Source organism: Mustela nigripes, chromosome 4 (assembly GCF_022355385.1).
Source record: "Mustela nigripes isolate SB6536 chromosome 4, MUSNIG.SB6536, whole genome shotgun sequence".
Classification (NCBI taxonomy): domain Eukaryota; kingdom Metazoa; phylum Chordata; class Mammalia; order Carnivora; family Mustelidae; genus Mustela; species Mustela nigripes.
The window spans coordinates 7,345,865-7,369,665 of NC_081560.1; the positions used below are offsets into that span (position 1 = coordinate 7,345,865).

Consider the following 23,801-nt stretch of genomic DNA (forward strand, 5'->3'; position numbering starts at 1 on the left):
TGAAATACACTATATACACTCTTTCCTTGGGCATCAGTAGCACTAATTTCATTTTGCAAAATCTAATCTTTTATTATAAAACATTTTGTTCTCCAATACTTTTTCCTGTGCATTTCTCAAAATGGAGTTTAATGTCTTTTTCATGTATCTCAAGAATATCTAGCAAAGTGCCAGACAAATAGCAGATAAGTAATAAATACTTCTTGAATACTGATAAATTGGTTAAAGGAAACAAGCTAAGATTAGCGATAAGCTGTTAATACACTTGTACATATACTGTTTAATGTGACTGGAATCTTCTCTTGAAGAGTGGTAACAAAAGTTTGCAGAAGTGCGATTTTTATAACTGTCCCAAATTAATCAATTACTTCATGGGGCACCCTTTCTTTAATTCATAGCTAACTCCAGAATTCGAATTAGTGAGTGAGAAATGTTTTACATTTATATATTAATGAATAATTATGACATAATGAAACTGATTTTCATCAGAGCACATGAGAATCTGCCTATTTTGAGAGTGATCCTATCACACACCCATCACACAAAATATTTTTAAAAATGCACACTTATTATTATTTTATGTCAATATCTTCTTCTTAAGCAATTGAAATCAAATTTCTTATTGCATAGTCCTACTGAGTCTGGGTTGATGAATAAAGTATTATTGTTCAATAAATGCATGATAAAGCACTTTGACCAGCCTCAATTTTCAAGGTAGCATTTTCATTTTCTCTAACTAAGAAAAATCAGCACAAACTCCATCTCTCTTTTGTATCAGGAACATTGCCTTGTTTAATTGCCAACAGCCCCAATTTGCTAAATAGTAAACACTGAAGCATGCACCATTACATTCCTTAGGACACCTCTTGGAGCCAATGCAATAATTTATTATATTGAGTAGGTCTCATTCTCCCTTGATTTATGGACGTGGTAATAATATTCCATTGCACAGAATGCTTTGCTAGGAGGAATCCGGATCCAGACACTAAAATCTTTATGGCCTCCCCAGGAGGAGTTGGGACGCAGGTGGTATTCTCATTACCACCGAGAAAGCGCAGGGGCTTGCCTGAGGTCTCCCGGAAAGTCAGTTATTCAAGGAACACAATCTAGGTCTCCCGGTGCCTAGCACAGAATCACAAAAAGCACAGAACTCCCACGGGAGTTGCCCAAATCATGTGCACAGACAAGAAGAGGGAAAATGATAGCCAGGATGCTCACTAGAGAATCCCCACAGCAATCCGACACCGCTTCCCTCCGACTGCGCATGACACGCACTGAAGGGTATCAAACAACATCAAATCCTAATGGTGCCCTTCATTAGGCGGGATCATCGTTCTAACTCCCTGACCTCCCACAGTCCAAGCTAGCAGCCCCAAATTCCTCTCTGCGGTGCCGAAACCCGAAAGCAAGACGGAGTACCAGAAACAATCCTTGGCTTACAGGGGACCATGGAGCTCTGATGATGATGAAATTTGATAGCAATAATGTCAAACTTTATATGACCATAATCCAAGTTTACAATGATACATTAAGCCATAATGCTACTATTTATATCACCATAACTCAGTTTATGGTGATATAAATAGTCATGCTAATGGCATTAACAGCAGCACTCTGTGGAACCACAGCTGTTGACTGTCACTTGTCTGCTATTAGCATGGCTATTTATATCACCATAAACGTAGGTAGTCACACTTGTTACATATGAATATTCAAGGAAGATGGATATCCATGTTTTAAGCCCAAATCTAGGCTCCTGTCTTGGAGACTTGACAACTGTCACCCTCCTGTATGTATTAAGGTCTATCCAGCTCTCCATTTGGCTCTGTTCTCATTGCACGGTGTATTTCTTCAGGAGTTATAGCAGAGCAAGTCTGTTTCCTGCCATCCTCTGATTTTCTGGGAAACACTATTTCAAACTGATAAGAAAGTGCAAGCCACAGCTTCTGGGCAAACTTACTGTCTCCTTGGCAGCGCAGGGGGCCCACGCTCAGTTTGGCTTCTGAGCCTTGCCGGTCGGTATCTCCAACTACCACCTGGCTTACTGGCAGGTGGTCTTTGTAGGATAAGAAGCCAGCGTCCTTCCTCCTGAATCACAGGGAAAAACAGAAAAGGATGAGGAGGCTAAATCAGAAATATCTCTCTTCCGATAACTGTTTCAATTGTCTGATATTGACCGCATTCCAATACATGCTCAGAGGTTCACTAAGTAGAACCACAGCCAAAGAGTTGTTCTCTCTTCCATCAGGTGGTCTCAGGGTGTATTACCCAGAAGCAGCTGTGACATCATTGCTTTCTGGAAAACAGAATGGACATCCTGATTTCCAGACAGTCCCAACTAATAGTTTGCATCCTATTCTGGAGTGGGAGTGGACTCCGACACGGCATGAAAAACACATGTCAAATGCTTGAGCACGCATGTGTTTGCTGTTGTCAGGAAATCAAAAGTTCAACGAAGTCAACCTGATCTCTTGGATAATATATGAAACAAAACTCTATTAAAAAACCCCTTTGTCTCCTCAATTGCTTCAAAGCAGTTGGCTTTCTTCCTTGCTGTGCATCAGCTAGATAAGGGACACTTTTTTCCTTCCTCTTTTCTTGTTTATTTCAACAACTGAAAGAATTTATGTGAAGTTTCCAACACCAAGTGTCTCTTTCCATCTAAAATGAAGAGTGAAGATTCAAGCCTGGTTTGATTTTTCTCTTGGATTCACTTTCCTGCTTATTCTATACTTATCATGTTTCAGGTCTCCTAACTCTACCCTGTATCCACCCTAAATAAAGGAAGGGGAGCATAGAAATTCAAGAGATGAGCCCAACATGACATATGGTGCAGCACAGACTTCACCTTAACTTGAGATCCCTGTCCCCTTATCCTTTTTTTTGTGCTGCTGTGGTTAAGAAATCCCCTAATTTGGGGCTGGATGAATGGGAGGCACAAATCATTATAAAGTCATTCCACAAATTTACCCTTTTGGATGATTTTTTTTTTTTTGGCACTGTGCAGTGTGAATATAAACAATTTTGAAATTGTACATACAAAAACTGACTTTGGATGATAGCAGAATGCGAGAGGCCATTCAATCATCGGGTTAAAGATTTGTCTTTCACGTCTCTTGGCAAATAGTTCAGAAAATTGAGGGGAACCAACTTGGAAGCCTGCCTCTAAAATGCTATGCTGTTAGGAATAGTTACTCATTCTTCCAATCTTCTCAAATGTCAGCGAACATACACTCCCTCGTGGGTCAGGATCCACGGAAAGCCCAGGAAGGAGTCAGAATTCAGCCAGCGGGCCTCAAACAAGTGTATTTTTACACTCCTTTAGTATTTTCATTGCCCTTGAGCTTCCAAAATAATGTTTTTTTTTTTTTAAATTTGTTTATCAATTGAGAACTAAGATTATGATTCCTATTTACATTGTATCTACTGATGACCTGGCCTCAAGTACCTCATGCAATATTTTGCAAACCCAACTTCTTTTATTGGAACTTCTATCAATTAAAGCCACATTAGAGAGGAAAAAAAAAAAAGTCTGCCATTAAACCCAATACGCAGTGTTTCTTAAAGCAACAACAAATGAAAACACCTTTTAATGACACACTGGAGTTTGACAACCTCCTAGGAGTGATGTGTGTTCCTGTGGAATTTCAGGCTGATATTCTCCACAAGTTCATTATCACTTAGAATTACATGACTCTAGATCAGGAGTCTGAACTCAGTGCTAACAGCTATTCATCTCGTTGCCTGTTCTCTTATGGCCCATGAGCCAAGAATGATCTTTGCATATTAAGGGGTTGGAAAAAATCCAGAGGAGAATATTTTGTGTCATGTGAAAATTACATGAAATTCAAAGTGAGTGTCCATAAATAAAGTTTTATTGAAATGTAACCTTCTTTTTTTTCCAACAGATGGTCTATGGTGCTTTACATTATAATGGCAAAGTTGAGTAATTGTGACAGAGACCATATGGCCCTTGAAGCCTAATATATTTATTACCAGGCCCTTTATAGAAGAAATCGGCCAACTCCTGCTCCTAATCGTCAGGATCCATTTTCCCTTTGGGAATTTACTGAGCCAATATTCCACAGACATCATGGTGGACTGTCATGTAACTTGTCCTCATAGTTGAGTGTGGGTTTAGGGAAGAGACAGGGGAATATCTCTGAGGTGGGGAAAGAAACATTTAAACTAAAATTTATTTAACTGAACAGTAAGAAATAATTTAAACTTTGTTAATAATTAATGTTTTGATTGACTGCTCTATACGGCAAGCAGTCATGTATCAGGATGCTCAACACCCACGCCAGTACTTGCTATTATTCTTTCATTTATGATGAGTGAGAAAGTAACCACTTTATAACAAAATTTGTGCTAATGTAAGAGCAATCTGAAAACATATATTTGGGAATATCCCAATCATTATGTGATCTTCTTGATGACGCTGGATGTGTGTAACCTTTTAAGAATTTACACATCTATACAGGTTAACAATTTAGAGACACAACTTTTAAATCTTTGTAATAATCTCATAAATGAAGAGTTCCTTATAGATAGAATTAGATCTCCTGAAATGTTGAGGTTACTTTTAAGTTGTGAGTTCAAAGAGAACCATAATGTTTTATTCTCATGCATCCCCTACTTCAACTATACCCTAAAAGAGAGGTCTAGAGCTACCTCATCCCCAAATTAATTGCTGTTTTTAATGGCATATTGGAGTTTACCAAAGGCTTCAGATCAGCAAATAGTTCTAACACTCAAATATTCCTTACCAAGCCAAGACAAAAAGAAAAAAAAAGATCAGATGAGAAAAATAGAGCCCCCCCCATTCATTTTTGAGCAGAGATCTACATAGGACTCCAGAGATTTTTAAAGTCACAAACAGCTGTGTGTGAAAATCACAAGGCAGTGAACTCTGATAGAAACAAATAAGTTGTGAAAACAAATTCAGAGATGGCAATGAAGTGGTGTGACTAGCACAGAGTTTCTGATGTGACTTTATAGCACAGCCCACTTCCCTGTCTTTTTAAAAGTTTTTATTTAAATGCCACTTAGTTACCATACTATGTCATATTGGTTTTAGGTGTGCAATATAGTAAGTCAACAGTTCTATACATTGCCCTGTGCTCATTGCAATAAATGCACTCTTTAATTCCTGTCACCTAGCTCACCCATTCCCCTACCCCTCTCTTCCTCTATGGTAACCATGAATTTTTCTCTATAATTAAGAGTCTGTATCTTGTTTTGTCTTTCTTTTTCTCTATCTCTCCCTCTGATTTTTTCCCTTTGCTTGTATTGTTTCTTAAATTACACATATAAATAAAATCATTTGGTATTTGTGTTTCTCTGACTGAGAATAATTTTTTCGTTTAGCATTATACAATCTTCATCCATGTCTTTGCAAATGGCAAGATTTCATTCTTTCTTATAGCTAAATAAGATTTCACTATATAAATATATATCACTCCTTTATCCATTCATCAGTTGATGGGCCTTTATTTATATATATATATATATATATATATAAAGATATGTTTATATATAAATATATATCACTTCTTTATCCATTCATCAGTTGATGGCTGTTTCCATAATTTGGCTATTAAAGATAATGCTGCTATAAACATCAGGGTGCATGTATCCCTTTGAATTAGTGTTCTTGTATTCTTTGGTTAAATACCTCATAGTGCAATTGCTGGATTGTAGGGCAGTTCTATGTTTAACTTTTTGATACTGTTTTCCAGAGTGGTGGCACCAGCTTGCATTCCCAGCCACAGTGCAAGAGAGTTCCCCTTTTTCCATATACTCACCAACACCTGTGGTTTCTTGTGTTGTTGATTTTAGCCATTCTGACCGGTGTTAGGTGAAATCTCATTGTAGTTTTGATTTGTATGTCCCCGATGATCAGTGATGTTGAGCATTTTTTCATGTCTGTTGGTTATCTGCATGTCTTCCTTGGGAAAACATCTATCCATGTCTTCTGCCCATTTTTAAATTGGATTATTCATTCTTGGGGTGTTTAGTTTTATAAGTTCTTTATAATTTGGATACCACTCCTTTAGCAGATATGTCACTTGCCCTCCCATTCCATAGGCTTTTAGTTTTGTTGATTGTTTCCTTCACTATGCAGAAGCCTTTTATTTTGATGAAATCTCAATAGTTTATTTTTATTTTTTAATTTTTTTTAATTTTTGCTTTTGTTTCCCTTGCCTCAGGAGAGACATATCTAGAAAGAAGTTGCTATGGCTGATATCAAAGAGGTTACTGCCTGTGTTCTCCTCTGGGATCTTGATGGTTTCAGGTCTCACATTTAGTTTATTTTTTGTGTATGGTATAAGGAAGTGGTCCAGTTTCATTCTTTTGTGTATAGCTGTGCAGTTTTCCCAATATCATTTGTTGAAGAGACTGTCTTTTTCTCATTGCATTTTCTTGCCACTTTTGTCAAAAATATAATTGACCATATAGTTGTGGGCTCATTTCTGAGTTTCCTATTCTGTTCTATTGATCTCTGTGTCTATTTTTGTGCTAGTACCATACTCTTTTGATCATTACAGCTTTGTAATATACATTGAAGTCCAGAACTGTGATGCTTCCAGCCTGGCTTTTCTGATTTAAGGCTGCTTTGGCTATTCAGAGTCTTCTGTGGTTCCATACAAATTTTATGATTGTTTGTTCTAACTCTGTAAAAAAATGCTGGTAGCATTTTGATAGGGATTACATTAAATCTGTAGATTGCTTTGGGTAGTAGAGATATTTTAACAATATTTTTTCTTACAATCTGTGAGCATGGGACGTTTTTCCTTGTGTATTGTCTTCAGTTGTTTTCATCAGTGTTTCATGGTGTCAGAGCACAGATCCTTCACCTCTCTGGTTAGGTTTATACCTAAGTATCTTACTGGTTTTGGTGCAACTGCAAATGGAATTGATTCCTTAATTTCTTTCTGCTGCTTCATTTTAGTGTATAAAAATGCAACAGATTTTAGAATGTTGATTTTGTATCCTGCAACTGTACTGAATTTGTTTATCAGTTCTGGCAGTTTTTGGGTGGAGTCTTTGGGTTTTCTATACAGAGTGTCAACATCATCTGCATACAATGAAAGTTTTAATTCTTACTTACCAATTCGGAGGCATATTATTTCTGACTGCTGTGGCTAGGACTTCCAGTACCTTGTTGAATATAAGTGGTGAGAGGGGACATCCTTGTCTTTTTTCCGACCACAGAGTAAAAACTCTGTTTTTTCCCATTGAGGATGATATTAGCTGTGGGTTTTTCACATACGGTCTTTGTGATGCTGAGGTTATGTTCTCTCTAAACCTACTTTGTTGAGGTTTTTATCATGCATGGATCAAATGCTTTTTCTTCATCTACTGAAATGGTCATATGGTTCTTATCCTTTCTTTCATTAATGTGGTGTATCACATTGATTGATTTGCAAATATCGAACCACCCCTACAGCCCAGGAGTAAATCCCACTTGATTATAGTGAATGACTTTTTTTAATGTGTGGTTGGATTTGGTCTGCTAGTATTTTATTAGGAATTTCTGCATCCATCTTCATCAGGACTTGACCTGTAGTTCTCTTTTTTAGTGGAGTCTTTATCTAGTTTTGGTATCAGGGTAATGCTGGACTCATAGAATGAATTTGGAAGTTTTCCTTCCTTTTCTATTTTTTGGAATAGTTTGAGAAGAATAATATTAACTCTTCTTTAAATATTTGGTAGAATTCCCCTGTGAAGCCATCTGACATTGGACTTCTGTTTGTTGCGAGAGTTTTGATTACTGATTCAATTTCTTTGCTGGTTATTGGTCTGTTCAAGATTTCTATTTCTTCCTGTTTCAGCATTGGTAGTTCACATGTTTTTGGAATTGATCCATTTCCTCCAGGTTGTCCAATTTGTTGGCATATAGTTTTTCATAATATTCTCTTATAATTGTATTTCTGTGGTGTTGGCTGTTATTTCTCTTCTCTCATTTGTGATTTTATTGGGCTCCTCTCTCTCATTCTTTATCCCCCCCCCTCTTTTTTTTTTTTTTTTGAAAATTCTGGATACAGACTTATCAATTTAATTGATTTTCTTCAAAGAACCAGCTCCTGGTTTCACTATCTGTTCTATTGTTTTGTTTTTGTTTTTGTTTTAAGTTTCTATATCATTTGTTTCTGTTCTAATCTTTATAATTTCCTTCATTATGCTGGCTTTAGCTTCATTTGTTGTTCTTTTTCTAGCTTCTTTATGTGTACGGTTATATTGTTTATTTGAAAAATTTCTTGCTTCTTGAGATAGGTCTGTATTGCTGTATGCTCTCCTCTCAGGACCACTTTTGCAGCTTTCCAAAGGTTTTGGGCTATTGTGTTTTCATCTTCTCTTCTTTCCACGTATTTTTTATTTCTTCTTTTATGTCCTGGTTGACCTATTCATAGTTTAGGAGCATGTAGTTTAAACTCTATGTATTCATGGTCTTTCCAAATTCTTCTTGTAGCTGCCATCTAGTTTCATAGTTTCATGGTCAGAAAAGGTGCATGGATGATTTCAATCTTTTTGTATTCCTTGAGGCCTCATTTGTGACCTTATAGGTGAGCTCTTCTGGAGAAAGCCTCATGTGCATTTCAAAAGAATTTATATTCTACTGTCTTAGGAAGCACAACACACTTTCAAAAAAGACATGTAGGCGAAAAGACATAAACTGAGATCCGGGAAGGGACCCATGAACACACTTGTAAGACTGCTGTCTTAGCACCTGTATGAAAATTATTTAGCAAGCAAATCAAGCTTTCATTGAAAGTTATGATCTTTACAGATGGAGGTCAATCTAATTTAGGGATATATTCAGTAACTATTTATCATGTCAGCATAATCTAATTACATCTGTTACTGTGCTTGTACATTAGAAAAATTCTATCATCCATTTCAAATAGGCCCTGAACTCAAGACTCTTGCATAACATTTCTATCAGCTTTCTTATTACAATAAAACTTGATTCTATGGATTTTCCTTCTCTAAGCTGGCCTTAGTGTTATTTTGCTTCAGTACTATTTTCCTGAAGAATTCTGTCTGTTCTTCTCTTGCCTTCTGTTCTTAACCTACTGAGAGCAAACAAGCCTCTACGCAGTTTGGCCTTGCCGTTAGCTTAGTGGAAAAAAAAAAAAAAATAGAGAGAGAGAAACCCGAAGAAAAACAGACATCCCAAACTTTTGCAATTGTGAGCAATTGTAACAATAAAAGTTACCATGCTATGAATTTGTGCTATAATTTTAGCAGAGAAGAATTTCTCCTTTGTGAAGTTTTAGAACTATTTGTCTACTTAAAAACAACCACTACCAGAATTACAGTCAGTGAGCTTTATGCATTTCCATCACAGCACCACCAAAGCTAGAAATTTCTGAAAGAATCCAGGAAAGTCAAAGTTTTAGCTATAAACTTTTAGCTTACAAAGAGGCATAGTAATGGGACATAAAGGCACAAGATAGTGCTTAGCATTATTGCCAGAGAAAAATGTCATTAAAACTCGACTGAGATGACATTTCCCTCTTACCAGAGTAGCTATGATAATATAAATAGGCAATAACAAGTTTTGATGAGGACTGGAAGAAGCTGGAATAATCAAGCATTGCTGGTGGCATCATAAAGTGGCACAGTTGCTTTTAACTATACTTCAGCAGTTTTTTAAAAGTTAAGCATGGTCGGCCTGGGTCGGTCAGTCGGTTAAGCAGCTGGCTCTTGATTTCAGCTCAAGTCATGACCTTGGGGTCATGGGATCAAGCGAGCCCTGTGTCAGGCTCTACGCTCAGTAGGGAGTCTGCTCGAAATTCTTTCTCTCCCTTGCCCTCTGCCTCTCCCCTTGTGCTCTCTCAAATAAATAAATAAAAATTTTTAAAAAGTTAAGCACAGATTTACCAAATGATCTGATAATTCCATTTGTGGACATCTACTCAAGAGCAATGAAAGCTGATGGTCACACACGGAATTGTAGGTAGCTGTTCATAGCAGCTTTATTTATAATACCCCAAAGTGGAAACAACTCAAATGTCTACCAGCTTGTGAATGGATAAACAAAGTGTAGTGTATCCATATCCATATCCATATCCATATCCATAACTGCTGAACATTATTCAGCAGTAAGGAAAGTGAAATGGGCAAAATGAAATAAGCAAAATGAATAAACCTCAAAAACATCGTGCTGGGGCACCTGGGTGGCTCAGTTGGTTAAGCGACTGCCTTTGGCTCAGGTCATGATCCTGGAGTCTGAGGATTGAGTCCCACATTGGGCTCCCAGTCCCATGGGGAGTCTGCTTCTCCTTCTGACCTTCTCCCCTCTCATGCTCTCTCTCACTCTCTCTCTCTCTCTCAAATACATAAATAAAATCTAAACAAAATGATATATCATGCTAAGTGAAACAAGCCAGACACAGAAGACCACAAATTCTAAAATTTCATTTATACGAAATGTCCAGACAAGGCAAAGCTATTGAGACAGCAACTAGATTAGTGGTTGCATGGGGTTGGGCATGGGAACAAGGATTTATGATAAACAGAAATCTTACAGGGGTAATGAACATGTCTTAAATTGGGACTGAGGTGATTTCTTTGGCACAGCTCAGTGAATTTATTAAAATTCCTTCAATCACATACTTAAAATGGGTGAATTTTACAGTATATAAATTACATTTCAATAGTGATGTAAAAAAAAAAAAGACTGTAGACAGTCATAAACACCAGCTTTCAATGGGAAAAACATTTCCTTTCACATGTCACTGGAAGTGCTAGCATGTGGAATTATGAAATGGTCCATTTCCTGGCCTTGTGACTATGTACCTGGGGCTACAGAATCACTGACTCCCTTTTCTTAAGGTCCTTACCCTGTATCAATGTGTACATAGTCCACCCACCTTGCTTCCTAAGTAGGAACTCAGAACACTTGCTTGGATACCCTATTCAGTCTGTTCTCACCTTTGACTTCTATAAGCATTCTTTATCTGGAGATGAGATTTTTAAATGGTGCAGGACACTCCACCAATTTTACCCATGTCCAAGTCTCATCCTCATTCTTTATTTAACATTTGTACCCTTTACCCCAGCTTGCTATGCCTGTCACCTTCCCAGACTATCTTTAAAATAGGAACTGAGGGGAAGAGAAAGATGGTGAAAAAGTAGAAGACCTAATTTTTGCCTGGTCCCAGAAATTCAGCTAGCTAGTTATCAAACAGTTCTGAATGCCTATGAGAGAGAGAGATGAGAAGAAGAGCAACAACTCTAGGAACAGAACAGCGACCACTTTCTAGAAGGTAGGATGTGCAGAGAAGTGAATCTGAGGCAATACACAGGACGACAGACCGCAGTGGGAGGGGGCAGCTCCCGGCAAGCAGTAGGGCAGTGAGCACAAAATCGGATATTTAGAAGCCTGCTCTACTGAGGAACGTTGCTCCAGAGGCTAAGTAGGGGATGGAGCTCTCATGGAGTCAGTGTGGTCTCAGGACTCTTGGGGACACAAAAAGACCAGGGGTGCCTGAGTGTGGCAGAGATCCCAGGTATCCGAGTGGGAAGGCCAGCTGCAGAGATGGAGCTGAGCACTGGACTCTCAATTGGGGGTTTCCTTAAACTGTGATCTGAGGCACAGTCAGACCATTGCTTTTTGAACAGGGACCCCACAAATGGCAGATCCTGGGGAGACCACCTTCTTCCTCCTCTGGGAGGAGTGGCATGGGAGCGTGCAACAGGAATCTGCTGGGTTTGAAGACTCCAAACGGGGCTGTGCATCAGAGAGAAAGACTTGGTCACAGGCCAGGTGAGCTCAGAGCACAGCTGCAGACCAGGGAGATGGGAAGGATGGACTGATTTTCTCCGAGGGGGCACTGAGGAGTGGGGCACTGAGCTCTCAGCTCCTCCTGGTGGGAGACTAGGAGGCCACCAATTATCATTCCCATCCTCCAAAGCAGTATGGAAAAGTGTTCAGGGAACAAAAGCTCCCGAGACTGAACCCAAGCAGAATGCTTAGCCCGGCCCCTGGCAAGGGCTGTGCAATTCCGCCTGGGGCAAAGACATTTGAGAATCACTGCCACAGGTCCCTCCCCCAGAAGATCAACAAGAACATCCAGCCAAGACCAATTTCATGATCAATGAAAACTGCGGAACTCCAGAGCTAGGGGATAGCAACACGTAGCATTTATGGCTCTTACCCCATGATTCTTTAGTTTTTCATAAAATTAAATTTTAAAAATTTTTTTTTCTTATTCTATTTTTAAAAAATTTTTCCTCTTTCCTATTTTAACTTTTTTCTTTTAAAAAATTTGGATATACCCTCTAGAATAGACCTTCTTGTAAATCTTTTTTTTTTTAAGATTTTTTTTTTATTTGACAGACAGAGATTACAAGTAGGCAGAGAAGCAGGCAGAGAGAAACGGGGAAGCAGGCTCCCCACTGAGCAGAGAGCTTGATGTAGGACTCGACCCCAGAACCCTGGGATAAGACCTGAGCCAAAGGCAGAGGATTTAACCCACTGAGCCAACCAGGTGCCCCCTATTTTAACCATTTTAAACTATTTTATCTTATCAATACCTTTTAAGAAAATCTTTAATTTTATTGTTATAGTCATAGTCTATCCCTTCATTGTATTTCACCTTATTTCTTGTATACATATAGATTTTTCTTTCTTTAAAATTTTGGGATACAGTTTCTTCTAACAGATCAAAATATACCCTAAATCTAGCTTTGTTCTAGTCTCCAGCCTGATCACATTCTTTCCTCTATTTTATTTTTTCAACCAACATCTTTATCGTATCAATTCCTTTTTTAGAATATTTTAAAATTTTCACCTTTACAGTCATATTCCATCCCTTCATTGTGTTTACCCTTATTTTGTATATATGTAAGTTTTTCTTTCTTTAAAATTTTGGGAAGCAGTTTCTTCTAACAGACCAAAATACACCCAAAATCAATCTCTCTCACTATATATATTTCTTCTCTCTCTTTTTAATCTCCTTTCTTCTCCCCCCAGTTTCTGCTCTCTTCCAGTTTGTTTAGTGTATATTTTTCTGTGGTCATTGCTACTCTTTTAGTATTTTGTTCTCTCATTCATCTTTCTTATCTGGATAAAATGACAAGGCAGGAAAACTCAACTCAAAACAAACAAACAAAACAAACAAACAAACAAAACAAAAACAAGAGGTAGTACCGAAGGCCAGGGATGTAATCAATATGGACATTAGTAAGATGTCAGAACTAGAGTTCAGAATGACAATTATCAAGGTGCCTAATGGGCTCAAAAAAAAAAAAAATATGGAAGATACCAGAGCGTCCCTTTCTGGAGAAATAAAAAAATAAAATCCCTTTCTGGAGAAATAAAAGAACTAAAATCTAAACATGTAGAAATTAAAAAAAAACTATTACTGAGGTGCAGTAAAAAATGGAGGCTCTTACTGCTACAATAAATGAGACAAAAGAGAGAATTAGTGATATAGAAGACCAAATGATGCAGAATAAAGAAGCTGAGAAAAAAAGAGATAAATAACTACTGGACCACAAGAATTAGAAAGATAACTGATACCATAAGAAAAAACAATATTAGAATAATTGGAATCCCAGAAGACGAAGAAAGAGAGGGCCAGAAGGTATATTGGAGCAAATTATACTAGAGAATTTCCCTAACATGGCAAAGGGAATAAGCATCAAAATCCAGGAGGTACAGAGAAATCCCCTCAAAATCAATAAAAATAGGTCCATACCCCATCATCTAATAGTAAAACTTACAAGTCTTATTGACAAAGAGAAAAACCTGAAAGCAGCTTGGAACAAGAGGTCTGTAACATACAGTAGTAGAAATAGTATATTGGCAGCAGACCAATCCACAGAGACCTGGCAGGCCAGAAAGGACTGGCATGATATATTTAGAGCACTAAATGATAAAAATATGCAGCCAAGAATACTATATCCAGCTAGGCTGTCATTGAAAATAGAAGGAGAGATAAAAAGCTTCCAGGACAAACAAAACCTAAAAGAATTTACAAACACCAACCAGTCCTACAGGAAATATTGAAAGGGGTCCTTTAAGCAAAGAGAGAGCCTAGAAGTAATAGACCAGAAAGGAACAGAGACAATATACAGTAACAGTCACCTTACAGGCAATTCAATGTCACTAAACTCATATATTTCAATAGTCACACCCGAATGTAAATGGATTAAATGCCCTAATCAAAAGACACAGGGTATCAGAATGGCTTAAAAAAAAAAAAAAAGACTCATTGATATGCTATCTACAAGAAACTCATTTTAGACCCAAAGACACTGCCAGACTTAAAGTGAGGGGGTGGAAAACAATTTACCATGCTAATTGACATCAAAAGAAAGCTGGGGTGGAAATTATTACATCAGATAAATTAGATTTTAAGCCAAAGACTACAATAAGAAATGAGGAAGGACACCATAACCTACTTAAAGGGTCTGTCCAACAAGAAGATCTAACAATTTTAAATATCTATGCCCCTAACAAGGGAGCAGCCAATTATATAAACCAATTAATAACAAAATCAAAGAAACATATTGACAATAATACAATAATAGTAGGGGACTTTAACACCCCCTCACTAAAATGGACAGATCATGTAAGCAAAAGATCAACAAGGAAATCAAGGCTCTAAATGACACAGTGGACGAGATGGACATCAAAGATGTATTCAGAACATTCCATTGCAAGGCAACATAATAGACATTCTTCTCTAGTGAACATGGAACATTCTCCAGAATAGATCATATCCTGAGTCACAAATCAGGTCTCAACCAGTACCAAAAGACTGGGATCATTCTCTGCCTATTTTCAGACCATAATGCTCTGAAACTAGAACTCAACCACAAGAGGAAAGTTGGAAAGAATCCAAATACATGGATACTAAAGAGCATCCTTCTAAAAAAATGAATGGGTCAACCAGGAAATTAAAGAAAAATTTTTAAAAATTCATGGAACCAAATGAAAATGAAAACACAATGGTTCATAATATTTGGGATGCAGCAAAGGTGGTCTTATGGGGAAAGTATATAGTGATACAAGCCTTTCTCAAGAAAAAAGAAAGGTCTCAAGTACACAACCTAACCCTAAACCTAAAGAAGTAAAGAAAGCCTAAACCAAGCAGGAGAACAGAAATAATAAAAATCAGAGCAAAAATAAATGAAATAGAAACCAAAAGAACATGGGGCACCTGGGTGGCTCAGTGGGTTGAGCCTCTGCCTTCGGCTCAGGTCATGGTCTCAGGGTTCCGGGATCGAGTCCCGCACTGGGCTCTCTGCTTGGCAGGGAGCCTGCTTCTCTCTCTCTGCCTACCTCTCTGCCTACTTGTGATCTCTCTCTGTCTGTCAAAGTAAATAAATAGAATCTTAAAAAAAAAAAGAAGAAGAAGAAGAAGAAACCAAAAGAACAGTAGAACAAACCAACAAAACTAGGAGCTTGTCCTTTGAAAGAATTAATAAGATTGATAAATCCCTGGTCAGACTTATCAAAAAGAGAGAGAGAGAGAAGGGACAAAAATTAATAAAATCATGAATGAAAAAGGAGAGATCACAACCAACAACAAAGAAATACAATTATATGAACATATTATAAGCAACTATATGCCAGCAAATTTGAGATTTTACAATCTGGAAGAAATGGATGCATTCCTACAGACATATATAAACTACCAAAACTGAACCAGGAAGAATAGAAAACCTGAGCAGACCCATAACCAGTAAGGAAATTGAAGAAGTCATCAAAAATCTCTCAACAAACAAGACCCCAGGGGCAGACAGCTTCCCAGGGGAATTCTACCAAACATTTAAAGAAGAATTAATATCTATTCTCCTGAAACTGTTCCAAAAAATAGAAATGGACGGAAAACTTCCAAACTCATTTTATGAGGCCACCATTACCTTGATCCCAAAACCAGACAAAGATCCCATTAAAAAGGAGAATTACAGACCAATATCTTTGATGAACATGGATGCAAAAATTCTCACCAAAATACTAGCCAATAGGATGCAACAGTACATTAAAAAGATTATTCACATGGCCAACTGGGATTTACTCCTGGGTTGCAAATTTGGTTCAATATCTACATATCAATCAATGTGGTACAATACAGTAATAAAAGAAAGAACAAGAACCATATGATACTCTCAATAGATGCTGAAAAAAATTTGACAAAGTGCAGCATCCTTTCTTCATCAAAACTCTTCACAGTGTAGGGCTAGAGGGTACATAAAAGCCATCTATGAAAAACCCACAGCGAATATCATTCTCCATGGGGAACACAGCAGGGCTGTCCACTATCACCCCTGCTATTTAACATAGTACTAGAAGTCCTAGCCTCAGCAATCAGACAACAAAAAGAAATAAAAGCCATCTGAATCAGCAAAGAAGAAGTCAAACTCTTACTCTTTGCAGATGATATGATACTTTATGTGGAAAACCCAAAAGATTCCACTCCAAAACTGCTAGAACTCATTCAGGAATTCAGTAAAGTGTCAGGATATAAAATCAATGCAGAAAAATCAGTTGTATTTATATATACCAATAGCAAGACAGAAGAAAGAGAAATTAAGGAGTTGATCCCTGTAATCATCAAGACAGTATGGTACTAGAATAAAAACAGACATATAGATCAAAAGAACAGAACAGAGAGCCCAGAAATGGACCCTCAACTCTATGGTCAACTAATCTTTGACAAAGCAGGAAAGAATGTCCAATGGAAAAAAGACAGTCTGTTCAACAAATGGTGTTGGGAAAGTTGGACAGCCACATGCAGAAGAAACTGGACCATTTCCTCACACCACACATAAAAATAGACTCCAAATGGATGAAAAAAAACTCAATGTGAGACACAAATCCATCAAAATCCTTGAGGAGAACACAGGCAGCAACCTCTTCAACCTCAGCCACAGCAAATTCTTCCTAGAAACATCACCAAATGCAAGGGAAGCAAGGGCAAAAATGAACTATTGGGACTTCACCAAAATCAAAAGGTTTTGCATAGCAAAGGAAGCAGTCAAGAAAACCAAAAGACAACCGATAGAATGGGAGAAGATATTCACAGGTGACATATCTGATAAAAGGCTAGTATTTAAAATCTATAAAGAGCTTATCAAACTCAGCACCCAAAGAACAGAGTCCAATCAAAGAAATGGGCAGAAGACATGAACAGACATTTCTGCAAAGAAGACATCCAGATGGCCAACAGACACATGAAAAAGTGCTCCACATCACTCAGCATCAGGTAAATACAAATCAAAACTACAGTGAGGTACCACCTCACACCAGTCAGAATGGCTAAAATTAATGTCAAGAACTGACAGGTGTTGGCAAGAATGTAGAGACAGGGGAATGCAAGCTGGTGCAATCACTCTGGAAAATAGAGTTACCCTATGACCTAGCAATTGCACCACTGGGTGTTTGTTCTAAAGATACAAATGTAGTGATCCGAAGGGGCATGTGCACCCCAATGTTTATAGCATCAATGTCCCACAATAACCAAACTACGGAAAGAACCTAGATGACCATAACAGATGAATGAATTATGTGGTATAGAAATACAATGGAATACTATGCAGCTATCCAAAAAACCAAAATCTTGCCATTTATGATGATGTGGATGGAATTAGAGGGTATTATACTGAGTGAAATAAGTGAATCAGAGAAAGACAATTATCATATGATTTCTCTGATAGGAGGAATTTGAGAGGCAGGATGGGGAGGCCATGAGAGAAAGGGAGGGGAAAAAAATGAAACAAGATGGGACAGGGGAGGGAGAGAAACCATAAGAGACTCTTAATCTCAGGTAACAAACTGAGGGTTCCTGCAGTGGGGGGGGGGATAAGGTGGCTGGGTTATGGACATTGGGGAGGGTATGTGCTATGGGGAGTGCTGTGACTTGTAAGTAAGACTCATGATTAATCATGAGTAAAACTTATGATTCACAGACCTGTTCTCCTGAAGCAAATAATACATTGTATGTTAAAAAAAAATAAGATAAATAAAATAAAATAGTAACTGTACCTCATTCCTCAAAAATCAAATGTCCTTGGTTTTTCAGGACATACCTAACACTGGAGTTCTGTTTACCCATCACCATTTGCAGTGGTAATATCCTGGAAATGCCATTACTTTTTAGCATATCTTCATCTCAAGGACTATTTCTAAACTATTTGTAATATTCTGTGTGATTTTTGGTTCAAAAAATATGTCCATATTACCTGTAAGTTTTTGTTATCTTTCCCTCCTTTCTGCCTCTTAATAGTTATCTCCAGACACATACTTCTTTCTTAGTAAGTATTGAGAAAAAGTAGGTCAAAAGGTAAAACCCTACAAGAATTTTACTGAATTTTTCTGGGAAGTTAATATTCTTCTAATAAGTTCCACTAAAAATGTTAGATTCATTAGTAGTTGTTTTTATCAAAAAATGTTTGCATTCTTAGTCTTTCCATCTTTTGAGTCAAAAAGCACATAAATAACTTATGGTTGTATCATTTTAAAATATTTACAGTGTTTTGACCATGGATCATCTCATTTAATCCTTGTAACTCTGGAAGTACAAGGAAATAGGGATATGCAAACAGTTGAACCTGACAAATTTTACTCCCAAAGAACTCTTCAGGAACACATCCAATACCTAAAGTGACTCCACCCAGGAATGAGATGGTTCTTCAGGGTATAATGTCAAATGCTAATACTCTACTGTGTATTAGTTCATACCTAATGTACATGAGAAATATGGGAAACAAATAAACTTAAGTCAAGGCCAGTTCTAGTTAAAACATTTTTTTTAATGAAATGGAGATTTTTATCCTTTGTCTTTTCTTTTTGTCATCAACTCTGCCTCTCAAAATTTTCTCTGCCTGGGGATGTACCCCACTGCCTTTCCCTTAACAAGAAACTAATGCTCCCATTATCCCTCTATCTTGGCCCCTATTAACACCTGCTTCCAGGGAATAATGTGACAAACCATTGTTTCAATCTATTTTTAATAGAATCTATGGAATGGGACAAAGGCCTACTTCCAGAAAGCAGATCTCTATGAATTGTGGAGGCTGGACTGGGGAGATGGAGGAAATGACTGCAGGGAGGTGAGGTGATCATATGTCCTTAGAAGGACAGCCCTACTGTCAGCGTGGAGCAGGTCTGTCCATTCTTTTATGTTCCTTTACAAAAATCATGACCAAAAGCCAATGCCTTTGTTTATAGAACACACGGGGGCTATCTCAGCATGGCTGTATCATCAGATGCTGAATAAACAACCAAGTCTGATACATAGAAAGTGGAACTTTTAAAATTCTTCTAATGGTGTCCTCAGTCACTATTGACTATTGAGCTTTCCTCAACGGATGAAAGGTAGTGTTCTCTACAAAGCAATTAGAGTAATTAAGAAAACAACCATCACAATTAGATCTTTAGAATCCATGTCTATGTCCCCTATGAAATGAAAGTAATTACAGATTCAATTACTCCTGTTCAGTGGGAATAGCTTAGGCCTTTTATAAATGCAAGACAATTATCTTTTCAGTATAGAATCTCTTAGAAAACCCTTAGTAACCATTTTGGGATTCTATGCAAAATGTTCTTCTTTGATTTTCCTTCTGGAATGCAAGTTCCTTGAGGCCATATATATTGCCTCATGCAACTTTATCAACCAAATACTAGTAGACACCTAAAAGTAGCTCTCTCCATATGTTTCATGACTGAATAAATACATGAACAAACACAGAAGTTAACTAGGCACAATCCTAAAATAGTAATTAGTATATGCTTACTATCAATGGTGAAAGATGAGAAAGAAAACTCTTCTCATAATGGAAGTTCCTTGAATGCTCTTGAAAAACTTTATTATCCCTTTCCTCTAATTGAGGTTTTATTTTTTTCTTTAGAAAACTAGTATTCAATTCGAAGTCTCATAGATAATTAATATAGTGGGAAGAATTAGATCTTAAAGACTATAGTACTAATTTAACCCTTCTTCTACATAAAAGTAAGCTGCTAAATTTATCTGGGCTCTTGGTTCTTTATAAAGATAAGTTATACTATATCTTGGTTATGGAGGGGATCAGCATATGCAACTCCAGAATAGGTCCCTTTGGTATACAGATTCTTTTGAACTAAAACCCACTGAGATCAGTGGAAACAGGAAAAGCTCTAGAAAAGGCACAAATGTTTCTTTCATAAGGAAAGTTCCTTTTGTAGACATGTCTCCTTCTTCTGTACCTGAAAGAAGAACTCTCAACAACTCTTTTCAATGGAGAAGACACTGACTTAATCTGCAAAACAAATCTTACTGAACAACTCTTGGTTACTATACTTTCCTGGTCCCTTTCTCATAACTTGTCTCCCACCCAGAAGCCCAAACCCTTTTGTCCTTTGGCTTAAGACAGTATGAAAGTCCAAGTTCTAGACATATTTTGGGTTATTCATCACTGAGTGCCCTTATGGGAACATACATAAGTCTCATGCTTTGAAACTTCTCTGTTTTCCTCTTGCTAATCTGGCTCTGGCCAGTCTAACAGAGGACCCCAGCTGGAGATCCTATGCTAGGTAGAGGAAAATACTTTTCTCCTCCCCTGTAGTTCTCTGATTTCACTTACTGTTTGCTTGTTTGTTTTCTAATTCTAGATCAACAAGTCATAATTGTTGCAACAAATTTGGCTAACTTAAAAATGTGGCATAAAACATCATGAAGGTCTATTTTTCAAGGGGGAAATCAGTGGAAGTCTTTAAGCACAGGACTTCATTGTTCTATGTAGTTTCTCAGGAAGCCATTAATATAGTATCTAGCCTATGTTTTGGGAGATGATCTAGTTATCACCCTTATTTTTCAGATGAGGTAACAGATTCAGAATAAAACTATGATTGGTCTAAGGTATTTACTTAGTGGCTGAACTAGGCAAAACAAACCAATCTCCCTATTCCAGAAACTAGGAATAGGGAGGTTGTATGTTTCTATTTCTCAAATTCTGCTAAAATAATTTTAGTTGTTTTTCTAGAAAAGATATGAGAGTCTATGTTTTTATCACATAGCAAATTTGTCTCACTGGATTGAGGACTAGTTTGGACTATTTTCCATGTATTTTCATCTCTAGCAGTTCAAGGTCAACTCGAAGGTCAACTCAAAAGTAGTCATTGGGAACACCTTCATTTGTACTAGCTTCATGTATCTTTAAAAATTAGGGTGAATATTCTGGGTTCCTTCAGTGTTCCTGAAAGTTCATTTGTAACTAACAGACAAACACAGAGATTGGAAAGGCATGTTTATCTGATCACTGATGTCTCCCCTCTACATTTTCAGGATCACCTTCAGTCTCACTCCTGGCTCGATGGGTCTGGGGTGGGTTCCATGGTTGGCTTCATCCCATAGGTTCTATCTGGCCCACAATGCACTCTTGTCTCTTGGAACTCTGAAAGAGGCAACTGACAATATGCCCTGTCCCTCCGCCCCTCCTCTGGGCAGATAGGAGTCCATGCCATCATATTTCACTCCAGCAAATACGGGGCAAGCTCTCTGATTCATTCCTCAGAAGCTCCCCTCTTCCCGCTCTCACAATGGTGCTGATGGTTACAGACAGATAGAATATGCTAACAACGCTGCAAATATATCTTTCCCACTCTTAGACTTCTCCCGGAAATTTTAGGCTTCTCTTGTGTCACCTGGGGTAGGTAACTGGGTAATGTTGGTAGAGTTGCACCCAGAGTTATAATGTGGGCATCTCCTGTGCCTCGTTCATAGCCTTGGAGCCAGTGCTGAAACTCCGAGACAACAGAGGAAACCTAATTTCTGATCCCTTCCTTGGGTATGAAAGACCCTCTAAATCTGGCTAATTTTTATAATAGCGAATTTTCATCTTATTGTGTATATATGGTGTTCTTTCCACTGTCTCTGCAGAGCTTCCCAATCATGAAAAGCAATCGTCAGACTCTCTCCTCCCTAAATTTTTATTAAACAGATGAATCTTTGCAAAAGAGCATTTAGTTCTGATGAATCTGGCCTCAGAAAAAAGTTCAATATACCTTGAATTTTTATTTTATCGATTTGCCCGTCCTTTTTAAAAGGCTCTGTTTTTCAATGAGATAAACATTCTTCTTTTAACTAAGAAGCACTGCTTTTTCTTCCTGTTGCTATTTCTAAAGCCCCCTCCAAGTAACACAGATCCATAGAAATGATGCTTATATCGATTCGACCACAATCTTTTCTCTACAAACATCACATCATTTTTGACATACCTTGTCATTCCCACTTCATCTCAGCAGGTCATTTTGTTCCCCTAGTGGACACCAAAGATTGTTTGAAGGTAGAAGTGGTTTCCTCTACCTGTCTCTAGACTCTGGGGAGCCCTTAAGATGATCAATATATTTTTTTTTTATGTTATCAATATCTTGAAGATGCTGTGAAATGCAGACATGTGAAAAAGGTCTCAGCAATGGTAATGAAAAACATTTACTCCTCAGGATGAGATGGTTCAAATAAAAACAAAATTCTAAAACATCTTTCAATAACTGTGACTAAGGTAAAGCCAAAGCCAGCCACAGGAAGAGGCGTAAGAATGTGATTCGTCTCAAGCATGAAGGAAGAAGGACAACCCAAGGAAATTGAAAATAAATGATCTGAGATCTGGGAGAGAGCCAAAACAATTAGGTGTAAGATAAGGCAAGGGAATAGAGAACTTCAGGGAAGGAAAAAAAAGCAAAGCAGCTAATTATATTAAATATCACAAAAAATGTCTAGTATTTTAAAAACATGCACATTGGGTATAGCAGTATGGAGATCATTGGTGGGCATATCTCAAAGACTTCCAGGAAAGTAATGAAAACAAAAATCTCAGTGATTAGTCATCAAATGGAAAAGGAGAGCGGGGAGACCAACTGTAAACTCTTGTTTTAAAGTTGGGATGAGAAGGGCGCCTGGGTGGCTCAGTCATTGAGCATCTATCTGCCTTTGGCTCAGGCATGATTCCAGGGTCCTGGGATCAAGCCCTGCTTTGGGCTCTCTGCTCAGCAAGAGGCCTGCTTCCTCCTTTCCCTCTCCCCCTGCTTATGTTCCCTCTCTTGCTCTCTCTCTCTGTCAAATAATTGAATAAAATCTAAAAAATAAATAAATTTTAAAAATAAAGTTGGGATGAGAAATGACAAATGGAAGAAGTGATAGGATAATCCTAAGACTACTGGAGTTTGAGATTTTTGTTCACAGACTGGGAGCTGAGTCAATTAATTATGGCTTATCACATATGTCTATTATCATTTTGCCCACATTCTTATTCAGTCTTAGGAGCAAAACCCATGCATATCTTCTGTATACAAAGAGCATTTAGACAGCATAGATATTTGTCCAGAGAATGACTTAAAGGAGCACATTATGAGGACATTATTTTCATTTTTGGAGAATGTAAATAACAAGTTCGATATCTTCTTGTTCCATGAGATCCTGGGAGCAAAGAGCATCTTGGTCTTTTTCTTCAAATCGTATCTCACAAAGTGAGATACAGCTGGCTTCTGAACTAGGCTAGCCAGTACTATTTTTGGGAAATGATTCTTGGAGAAATGCACTCTTGGAGAAAATGGCTGAAGGAAGCACTAACCAGATAACTTCACAGTGAGGTTCCGAGTTCTGTGGTTCATTCTAGCCAGCTAGGTCTTGGATGTTTATTGGGTTTGGGGAAAAACAGAAATTCAGTAACCCTCTCAGGGACTTTCTAAAACTTCCATTAATTAGATTTTAATAAACAAGGTCATCTCCATTGGCAAGCTTACCTTGTAATTTAGAGGGTGAACCATTTATGATGCAGTCCAACTTACACAAATTAAAAGC

The 23,801-nt window shown here is 37.7% G+C and overlaps 1 protein-coding gene across 1 annotated transcript in view; it reads right to left on the reverse strand.

Moving 5' to 3' along the window:
• Positions 1-23,801, reverse strand: part of CNTNAP2 (contactin associated protein 2) — a 1,946,973-nt gene that overhangs the window by 340,380 nt on the left and 1,582,792 nt on the right. Inside the window, exon 15 of the mRNA XM_059396202.1 lies at positions 1,961-2,088. Coding sequence (XP_059252185.1) covers positions 1,961-2,088 — 128 coding nt within the window. The remainder of the gene's footprint in view (positions 1-1,960; positions 2,089-23,801) is intronic.